Source organism: Sinocyclocheilus grahami, unplaced genomic scaffold (assembly GCF_001515645.1).
Source record: "Sinocyclocheilus grahami isolate Dianchi unplaced genomic scaffold, SAMN03320097.WGS_v1.1 scaffold1293.1, whole genome shotgun sequence".
Taxonomy (NCBI): domain Eukaryota; kingdom Metazoa; phylum Chordata; class Actinopteri; order Cypriniformes; family Cyprinidae; genus Sinocyclocheilus; species Sinocyclocheilus grahami.
The window spans coordinates 193,975-205,684 of record NW_015506472.1 but is presented as its reverse complement, the minus strand read 5'-3'; the positions used below and the strand labels follow the sequence as shown (position 1 = coordinate 205,684).

Below are 11,710 nucleotides of genomic sequence, written 5' to 3'. Positions count from 1 at the left end.
TATATATAAAAAATTTTAATAGAACAAATTGGGTTAAATTGCCATCCCCAGTACTTTTAATTTAATATAATAGTTTAATATAAACTAATATAAACATAAAACAAAAAACCGGACGGACAGACGGACAGACGGACAGACGGATAGACGGACAGACAGATAGCAAACGATTTAAATAAAAAAAATAATAAGTACTGGGTTACTTAACTGTAGGGCAAAAGTATGGAGAAAATTAATAGCTTTATTACTTCTGACAAATATTTATTTATTTTAACACACATTTAGTTTTTTAAACAGAACAAAACTTTGTGTTTTAACTGCCAAATTCTCAGTACTGTGATTTATGCAATGCATGGAAATGGGAATCACTGTTGTGCTCTATAAGGATTTCAGATATTAATGGACATTTCAAAATACTCAAGAATATAAAACAAAACAGGATACCTTCTTCTGTAAAACACAGGCTTTTCCTCTCCTGTATTTCGTAGAGAACTGGAAATGGAAAGATGATGAGAGCAGTGAGATGACATGGAAATAAACTACTATGACTATAATAAGAGTCTCTGAAAGGTAAAAGCGAAACTAGTAAAGTATGGAATTGCTTCTCAAAAAAAGAGTGAATGCAAATGAGTAACAGAGGGAAGAACGAGGTGAGAATGACTGCAAAAGCATGCAAAGGCATGAGGGTGTCACATGATGGAGAAGTGTGAGCGGCGTCATTCTCAGAGCAAGGCATGTTTTGGTGTGTTGTGTTTAAGGTGCTAATGCATTAGCATTCAGTGTGTACTGAGAGAGTGTGAATTCAGTGCCTCAAAACCTGAAAACCCAAATACATTTTGGGCAGTCGTCTGTAATAAGATGTACATTTCCATCATATTCATTTACTATATTGCTGTAGCACTTACAAATGGATTACAAACCCCTTATTTAAAAAGATTTGGTAACACTTTACTTATTTACACACACATATACATTTACACTACCATTTAAAAAGTTTTGGGGTCAGGAATTTTGTTTAAATAAATGAATACTTCTATCTAGCAAGAATGCATTCAAATGATCAGAAGACATTTATAATGCTAAAAGATTTCTATTTCAAATAAATGCTGCTCTATTGAATTTTCTATTTATGAAAAAAAAAATTGTATCACATTTCCACAAAAATATTAGTCTACACATCCATTTCAAAATGTATAATTATAAATGAAAATGTTTCTTGAGCAGCAAATCAGCATATTAGAATGATTTCTGAAGGATCATGTGACACTGAAGAGTAAAAAGTCAGCATTTCCATCACAGAAATAAATTGCATTTTAAAATATATTAAAATTGAAAACAGGTATTTCAAACTAAAATAATATTTCACAATTTTACTGATTTTTGCTGTATTTTTAAAACAAATAAATACAGCCTCGGTGAGCATAAGAGACATTTTACAAACGCATAAAAAAAAAAGAATAAAAAAATCTCACCGACCCCAAAACTTTGAATTGTAGTCTGTCTGTCTATCTTTTGTTAGTACCATTAAGATGTCTTGCATTGCAACATTATGACAACTAAGCACACCTCAATAAAAATAGACATAATATTTTTATTAAGAACTATCTTATAATATATTGTTATCATTATTAATTAAAGCCAGTACAATAAATACTACTATGATGTTTAAACTAGTGCTGTCAAACGATTAATCGCATCCGAAATAAAGTTTTTGTTTACATAATATATGTGTACTGTGTATATTTATTATGTATATATAAATACACACACAGAGTATATATTTTAACAAATATTTACATGTATATACATTTATATATTTATATTATACATAAATATATTTAATATATAAACAACATATTTTTCTTAAATATATATATGCATGTGTGTGTATTTATATATACATAATAAATATACACAGTACACACATATATTATGTGAACAAAAACTTTTATGTTGGATGCCATTAATCGCGATTAATCGTTTGACAGTACTAGTTTAAATATACAATTTTCCAAAAAATTTATAATTTATATATTAAATAATCTTTTATTTTAAATAATGTATTTTTCACAAAGTAGAAAATATGAATGGTCCTAATAAGAACCATGATCTCAGATACCTGCGCTGGTTCATCTCTTCTTCCCCTCCCTGGTTCTTCCCAGGACCCCAGCTGTGTCTGCGGAAGGGAGAGAGCGAGCGTACGGTGGAGCGGAAGAGAGAGGCGGGCAGCGGCACCTCTGTTAAGCTGTCTTTGGCCTCGTCTTCCGCCTCCCCTCCGTGCCGCACCTCCTCTGAGCTCTCGGCCGAGGAGCTGGGATGCTCGTCTGTGGAGGAGCAGGAGACGGACACCTCGCTCGTGCTGTCGCCTCCCCCTACTGCCTCCTGCCCCGGAGCAAGAAACAATCAGACACAAGTTAACAAATATTGTTTTGTTCAGACAGATTAAAAATGACTCTGCAAAGTACTACAGTACTATAAAACCTGGATGTGTCTCGTCAATGATAAATAGAAAGTGTGCAAAAGAAGAAAAATGGTTCAACTTAAACAACTCAAGCAGTTATTAGAGGTCTGCTACCCGAAATACTTTCGGGTCGGGTTCGGGTTAATGTTTAATGAATAGCTTCGGGTCGGGCTCGGGTTTTCCCTTTTTGCACAAATAGGTACATTATTTTGCTCTGTTACTGGCCAAACTAACCTTGAACAAACAAACAAACAAAAATATATGCAACATGAAGCAACTGCACAAAACAAAAACATCAGACGGGCTGAATGAATATTTTATTATTACTCTTTATTATTATTATTATTAGCGTTTTATTACCTTAATTATATGCATGTCTGCACTATGACTGTAGGCTGTACTGGAAGCTCCTGACACCAAGACGAATTCCCTGTGTGTGTAACACACTTGGCAATAAAGCTCTGTCTGATTCTGATGGAAATGCAAATTCAATCTCTGAAACCAGGTGTCACTTATAGAACATAGCAGCGTTTCCTTGGTTATTGCTGTACGTAGCGGTGCACTTATTAACACTCCTTTAATATGTATTTAACTAAGGTAAGAGGAACAAGAAAATGCCATCGAAACTTTTCTGAAGACAGTCAGTTCTCCTCAGAAATACATCCATATTAACCCCCACCCTAATTCCTAATTTTCTTTCAGTATTTCGAGCATCGCAAACAATGAATTTGTTCTGTCTGGCAGGGGCGCGGGAAGATGTTTTAGGTTGGGGGTGCTATATGCTATATGAGCGTGGCGGGGATAGAGGCTATTTACACTTAGTGAAAATAGCAGTATTTTTTTGTGATATCATATGCCATTTACACTAACTGCAAATAGCTATGGATTATATTTATAGCCACTATGTTAAAATAGCAGGGTATTCTGCTAATTCCTTATTCCAAATAGTGGCAATTATCTGCACCTCAGCATTGTAATACATTATAAACAGTATGCAATAACTTATTGAGTGTAAATTTTAATTTTAATTCAAATTATTAAATGGATGCCAGTATTAGGACAAAAGCCCTCCCTACACCTACCCTAACCGATACTTTATTTTCAACTTTTTAATGATTTCCTTCCTTTTTATTAAAAATAGATGCTTTTCTGATGTTATTTGAAATTTGAAAAGGGAGAAAAAAAAAGTTCGCCAAAAGGCAGATTCGAACCCGGGTTGATCGCGTAAAAAAGTATGACACAAACTTTACCATCTGCGCCACTGAATCTGATGATTTATAACCGTCTTTTGTAATGATGACTAGCCCAATCACAAATGGAATTAAAGTAAGCCTCTGCCAACAAGGCGGGCTATTTGCACTTAGTGTAAATAGACACTCCGATTTTTTTTTTTTTTATTCCCAACAGTTAATCAGTTAAAGTTGCCCACAGAAAAAACAGGGGGTGCTGCTGCAACACCCAGCACACCCACTTCCCGCGCCTATGCTGTCTGTCTGGTACAGTATTTTCTCTGCTTGCGCGACTACTCTCTCCTCTTTGTGTCCGTCTTCAGTGCATCTGTCTTACAGATAATATATCATGATCATTACATTTGTGTTACCAAAGTGCAACCTGCCCGCGTTGTTTTTAACCTGGTCGTTTTTGATTACTGTCAGTTTAAATGCCGGCGTTGCCAGATATTGAAAAACAAGCAAAACAATCTAAAAATAAATAAACCGCAATGAGTCCAAATCTTGAGTTATGAGTTAATATAAAGATATCGCTGTCCCTAACTTGCAATCTCCCACTTTATTCACTTCCTAAATTTAGAGAGAAAAAAATCCATAGACGCTTATATTACGTGTATCTGGCAACACGACTGAGGCTGAGTCTCAATCACAACTCCCTCAAGGGACGAGGCCATGTAACTTTCACGATGATTTTTTTTTAAACCCACATAACTTGCTGAAATACTTCTGTGGCCGCCTCATCTACCTCAGCCATGCTGATCAGGACCAGATCAGGACCTGTCCCGATGACCCTGATTGCGCCTGACCTGCCTTCCATTTCCACTATACTCTCTCTCACACATACATACATTCTTCTCTTACATACACATATTTTCTTCAGACATACATACATTCTATATATATATATATATTTTGAATATATGAATATTTTTTTGAACTTTGCTCTTCCTCACATTTCATCTATAACACTCACTCATGTTTGACTCCTACGGTCCACTGCAACTATACTGTAAGAGTCTGTTTCCTCTCAGACTGCTGTCTGTCACTTTAAAGTGAAAAAGTATGTCACTGAATCATCAGCAGGGTGAAATGAGTCTGCTAGACCGACCAAGACGTCTACACACCAACACACACTCACAGACTCCTTATTTTCATCCATCCAGGCAAACCGTAACCTATGATCTCACACACCTAAACTTAAAGCAGTCGTGAGGTTTTGATGAGTCTATTGTGTCAAGCGCTGGTGCCATGAGAGACAAGATGAAGAGGATTTGAGCTTCTGACACACACTGAGGTTTTTGTCAGTGCTCTGGGGGGATGAAAGCCCTTTATTCATGTGCCCCTGAAACAGCTTCTATTGAGCATGTGTGCGAGGAAGCAGAGGGGGTGGTTTATAAGCATGTGTGTGTGAGCGTGCAAGAGCTTTAAAAGGGTTCTAGAGAACTTATAACCACGTGACCCAGTGGGAAAAAAACCCTCTGGTGGATTTTAACATTTAAGTGTCCTAAAAAAAACCCCAGAACTGGTGTCACATGAACACAAAAATGACCAATTCGGCGTGCATCATCGGATATGTATCAGAATTCTGAATTTCTTCTCTGCATTATGTGGTTAATAGTGTTTTTTGCACTAATTTATTTAAAGCAGGGGTTTATAACTGGGGTTCACAAATGGGTGCAAGTTGGGCCACAGAATCATTCAGAGAAAAACATTTATTAATTAATATATACAATTAAATTAAATTATTGAATTTAATTAAAAGTAAATAAATACATACATACATACATACTGAACTTCCCATTATTACTAATGTATTCTTTATTCTAAAGACTGGTCCAAAATCGTGATATTAATCACAACTATTTTATTCCATTGTTTTATTGTTTTATATCTAGTGGTACTGTAACGCTGAGTAGAAATAAATAAAATGCTAGAAATATGTTTTAAAATATTATTTGGAAAACTTTTCATATACAGTATAGTCCTTGCAAAAGGATCATCATATTATCAAAAAACATTTGATAAGAAATCGCTTTTATTATTCCTCATACTTAAAGTTAGGGACTTTTTAAAGCTCTTATGCATGAGTCATCCTGCACATTCGTGCAGACATGGATGAAACGTCAAATCATGCAGCTTGTTGTGCTCTATTATTTTTTAAGTGAGCAGACTAACAATTTTTCCTGGTGGACCAGGAAAATAAAATAAAAGAAAGAAATAAAAAGAAAGAAAAGAAAAGAAAATAATAAATCTAAAAATTAAATAAAATATAAAATTTAATAAATTAAAATTAAAAATAAAATAAAATAATATATATAAAAAATAAAATAAAATAATACTCAAGCAGTAAGCAACCACATAATGCCCAATGTGGCAAACAACTCACACTTCTTCAGAAAAGGTGCAAATCTTTCTCTCACCTTTCTGAAGATGTTGTCTTCTCCAGTGTCAGGGCTGAGAAATCCATCTGTATCGCTTCCCGAGTCTCGAAATGTGACCGTTTCTGAATTGCAAGTGTGAAACTCTGGATACTGTGAACTCTCTGCAACAAACACACACAGTTTTACACAATGACAGACAAATGTACAGCTACTACAAAAAGCTGTGCTAAAAAATAGCTTGTTTATTCAGTTAAAATCTGTCACAAAAAGTCTCCAAAGAAGTTCTCTTACTTAAACAAAACATGCGATTTCCTCTTCAGAACAGATCTTTGTACAACAGCACATGTATTCACGACAGCGAAGTCTGACAATCTTCATAAGAAAAGTATCTGAGGCATCTGTCAGTACCGTACCGTCGCTTGGGTAACAAAACCATATCACGTGGGAGACAAAACCATCATGATAAACCTCAACAGATTCCATCACCTAGAAAAATACCGCCCGTTTCCCTCTCTCTCTCGCTTTCACTTTCTTCTAGTCTTTCAAAGTGCAACACACTCTCTGTATAAGCTTAGAGTAAGTGAAGAGAGCGACTGTGAAGGCTGGGATCAGCACTCGGAGATCTGTCATGAGAGTGTGAGCTTTGTCAACTGTCACACAACACACAGGTGGCTCCATGTTTTGGGATGTGAAGGAGGGGCCTCGCTGGGACAGCTGCCCTTTCTCTACGCGTGTGTGCTTTCAATGAACCAATGCTGGAGTAAAAGCAAACGTCATTACCTCAGCTGCAGATAAACAACTGACAACATAAACACAGGTCATGACAGGCCTCTGAGAAGAAAGTCAGCATATCGTATCTATAGATAATCCCAGTTATATTTCAGTATTTACAGTATGTTTTTCATATGAGTCATCGTAATTTTTTAGATGTTAAAAAAATGTCTCCTGTTCCAATACTTGGAAACTGTAAACACTGGCTCTGCTGTGCTTTTAAATATAGAAAAATAAAATAAAATAAAATAATAAAATAAAATAAAATACTTTTTGCATGTTAATGAAAATAGAAAAGTAAAAAATTAAAAGAACAATATTTTTAGCATATTAGTAAAAATGAAAATTAAAAATATTTAAACAAAAATGTAAATTAAATGTTTAAAATATTTATTATATTTTTAGGATGGTTTTAAAAACATTGTACTGTGATGAATCTGGAACCATGAAACTAGAATGTCATTGTCAAAATACAATTTCTCCTGTTCCAGTACCAGTTTACTGTGTAGAGACGTGCTGAAATCGCGTTTGGTCTCGTACTGTATCGAGTACCTTGTCAGTGTTGTGCGCTTTGCTTGAGTTTTGTTAGACGAATATAAAAAGCTTAGTATACCGCGGCAGCGGTCGCGGCAGCCCTTGTGTGAAGCTCTCCTCGTGTGAAGACTGAAGAGTGTAAAGACCATTGACTCTACCGTTCGACTCCACCGAGCAGGGACACCGGCAAGGCCCGTAAGTATCGCTTCTGAATCATTCTCTTTCCTACTACTTGTTCCCCTTCTGTTTTCAGTTTTTATAACCAATTCTTACTATGTGTTTCCAGATCCCTACTACCTCTACTACTCGCAAACCATGCATCACACACTGCAGGCAGCGCAATCCTAACAACCTGCGCACTTTGCCTATGTCTACTTATACACTACTTTCTTTTTCTATTGGTCTCTGGAATTGCCAGTCTGCTGTAAACAAAGCAGATTTCATTACATCTATTACTAGTCATTCAAGACTAAACCTCATGGCCCTGACAGAGACGTGGATCAAACCAGAGGACAATGCTACACCTGCAGCACTCTCAAATAATTTATCTTTTTCCCACTCCCCCTGTCTGACTGGAAGAGGTGGAGGTACTGGTCTGCTTAACTCTACACTGCAAAAAATGCTTTTCTTACTTAGATTTTTTTCTTGTTTCCAGCCTAAATATCTAAAAAAATATATATATTTTGAGATATATTAGGATTTTCTAAACAAGTAAAAATTATTGTCTTGTTTTCAGAAAAAAATAGTCAAAATTAAGTTTTTGCTTAGAACAAGCAAAATAATCTGCCAAAGGGGTAAGCAAAATAATCTTATTTCAAACAGAAAACAATATTATTTTGCTTATCACACTGGCAGATTATTTTGCTTGTTTCAAGCAAAAACTCACTTAATTTTCACTAGTTTTTTCTGAAAACAAGACAATTTTTTGTTCATTTAAACAAGACAAAAAAATCTAAGTAAGAAAAGCATTTTTCTTGCAGTGTAATGATTGGAAATTTAATCCTTTACCATTTCTGAGTATCAACAGCTCATTTGAATCACATTCAGCCACTATTACCCACCCTCTTAAAATCCATTTTATAGTTGTTTATTGACCCCCAGGACCACTAGGTAACTTCGTGGAAGAATTAGATGTACTGCTCTCAAACTTTCCTGAGGATGGTAGTCCCCTAGTTATGCTTGGAGACTTCAACATCCACCTAGAAAAACCTCAGGCTGCAGACTTCCACACTCTGCTTGCTTCTTTTGATCTCAAGCGAGTATTAACTATGGCTACTCACAAATCAGGCAACCAACTAGACCTTATTTACACACGACACTGCTCCACTGATCATATGCTGGTTACGCCACTGCACACCTCGGATCACTTCCTCCTCACTCTTAACCTCAACATGGTTCCTGACACAACACATAACCCTACACATGTCACTTTTTGACGTAACCTACGCTCTCTCTCACCCTCTCGGCTATTTGCTATGGTTTCATCTTTGCTTCCTTCCCCTGAACAGTTATCATCTCTTGATGTTAACTGTGCTACTGATACTTTCTGTTCCACTCTTACATCTTGTTTAGACACTGTCTGCCCCATGTCTTCAAGGCCAGCTCGTACCACCTCTTCTGCCCCTTGGCTATCTGATGTTCTCCGTGAGAATCGTTCTAAGCTCAGAGCTGCAGAAAGAGTATGGCGCAAATCACAAAGTCCTACTAACCTTAATGTATATCGATCACTCCTCTCTTCATTCTCTGCTTCCGGGCATTCTCTGCTTCCGGCTTCGCTACCGTTTGGACGTTCTTGCTTACTGTTCTGTGCTTTGCTTCCTATTTCTGTACTTTTCTCTGATTTTTCTAAGATTTTTACTTCAGCAGATCAGCACAGTGCTCAAACAACACATTTTTGGCACAAACACTAAAACTAAAAACTCTTTGGGACTGGAATAATACCACAAAAAAGAAGACGTTGCCTCCCACTGCCAGCAGCTTACATTCCGGAAAAGGGAAAACACAACTGTCTACATTCAAAGAGAAAAGAGAAATAAAATGCCTTCTGTTAAATCTACTTGCTGCATGAACTGCCACAAACTTCTACAAAGGATTGCGGTTCTTGAAACAAAGTTACTTGCTGGACTTCCAAAACAGGCAGAACACTCAGCTGTCAGCCTGTGAGTCCCATGAATCTAGTCAATCTCAACAGTTTATACCAAGTGTAGAGGAACAAGCTGAAACTGATTGTCACACTAATCTATAGCACAAACAGGGAGTGAGACCCAAAGGCAGTAGAGACATCAGATTGTCACAAGTTTCTCGTATTGCTGCCGTAGCATCCTCTACCCCAGATTCGGCTATGACAAGGCTTGTGAATACTGGTATTCTCCCACCCCCTATACATCTTGAGAACAGATTTGAAGCATTAATGAATGCGGTTAAGGAATCCCCAAATGTGATTAAACATGGATCATGCTGTCAGCCAGCAGCTAACATCGCTACTAACAGGCGCTCCAGGTCGAGCAGACAGCGGCATTCAGCTCAGAGCGCAGCCGAGCCCAGGACTCTGATAGTGGGTGACTTTTATCAGAAACATCAGTAGCAGAAATACAACAACATACTGCCTTCCGCAAGCAACCGTTTATGATGTAAACAAGGAACTTCGGAAAATTCTAATGAAGCACAAGACTGCGAATCGACAAACTAATATTGCTGTTGAGACTAAATGCAATGCCATCAAGTTAGCATTTTTAAACATTTGCTCACTAAAAAATAAATCATTTCTAATCAATGACTTAACCACAAACAACCTGGATTTTATGTTTCTTAAGGAAACATGACTAGAAGACAGCTGCAGTGCAACGGTCCTCAATGAAACAGCCCCTCTTAACTTTACTTTCATGAGTGTCTGCAGGACTGTTAGGGGAGGTGGAGGTGTAGCTGCTCTATTTAAAGATGTCTATCAATGGAAGCGTCATTTGGTCAGTACTTGTCTTTTGAATATTTAGGGATTGTGTTGAAAGGTGCTCCACGCATTCTGTTTATCATTATTTACAGGCCTCCAAAATACTCTCCAGCCTTTGTTGAAGAGTTCACAGAAATGCTATCAATGATTTCCTCAGAGTTTGACTGTTTTGCTATTGCAGGGGATTTTAATATTCACATAGATTATGCAGAAAACAAAACTACAAAATAAATAACTGTTTTAAACACTTTTAACCTGATTCAGCATGTGCATGAGCCTACACACAATCGTGGACATACGTTAGATTTACTCATCAGTAGAGGTCTAAACATTTCATCCATTGTTATTAAGGATGTAGCAGTATCTGATCACTTCTGTATTTTCTTTGATATATTGATCTCTGCTACCACTGAATCTAGATCTGTCTCTGTCAGAAAGAGATGCATTAACGAAAACACCAGTGTGTTATTTATGGAGGCTATATCTTTAACACCAAGCATTTCTGCACTCTGTTGATCTTCTCCTTGATACCTTTAACTCAAAAGTTAAGAATGTTATTGATGATATTGCTCCTGTAAGTCAGTAAGAAGTCTGGCAGACAGAAATCAGCTTGGAGAAAATCAACAGCAGTTCAGAGTATGAAAAGACAATGCAGAAAAGCTGAGCGGATGTGGCGGAAGATGAAACTTGAAATTCACTATAGCATCTATAAAGACAGCCTTCGTGTCTCCCTCATTTTCCTCCCTCATTTGTCCTCCTCCTCCCCCTCCTTCATCAACTCTTAACAGCTGATGACTTTGCCACATTCGTCATTAATAAAATTACAAACCTCAGTGCACAATTTGCCACACCACAAACTGTCAAACACATCTTACCAGCAAACATACACTCGTTTTCATCCTTCTCTCCACTCTCTGAGGCAGAAGTCTCTAAACTCATCCTTTCCAATCATCCTACTACTTGACCGCTTGATCCTATTCCAGCTCATCTCCTACAAGCCATTTCTCCTGCCGTTGTACCTGCACTCACTCACATCGTTAACACATCCCTTCACACTGGTGTTTTTCCCTCAACATTTAAACAGGCTTGTATAACCCCACTTCTTAAGAAACCCACTCTTAACCCAACTCTTTTAGAGAACTACAGACCAGTTTCCCTTCTACCTTTCATTGCAAAAACACTTGAACGAGTTGTGCTCAACCAAGTCTCAGCCTTTCTCACACAGAACAACCTCCTGGACAGCAACCAATCTGGCTTCAGAAGTGGACATTCGACCGAGACAGCCTTGCTTTCAGTTGTTGAAGCCTTAAGACTGGCAAGAGCAGCTTCCAAATCTTCTATACTTATATTGCTGGATCTGTCTGCTGCTTTTGATATGGTGAACCACCAG

At 37.1% G+C, this 11,710-nt stretch overlaps 1 protein-coding gene across 1 annotated transcript in view; it reads right to left on the bottom strand.

Annotated features, from left to right (window-relative positions):
• LOC107568913 (A-kinase anchor protein 13-like) overlaps positions 1–11,710 on the bottom strand; it is an 84,148-nt gene that overhangs the window by 24,898 nt on the left and 47,540 nt on the right. The window contains exons 11-13 of the mRNA XM_016254909.1: positions 6,107–6,229; positions 2,117–2,384; positions 442–489 (exon numbers count right to left, since the gene is read on the bottom strand). Of these exons, the coding sequence (XP_016110395.1) occupies positions 442–489; positions 2,117–2,384; positions 6,107–6,229 (439 nt within the window). The remainder of the gene's footprint in view (positions 1–441; positions 490–2,116; positions 2,385–6,106; positions 6,230–11,710) is intronic.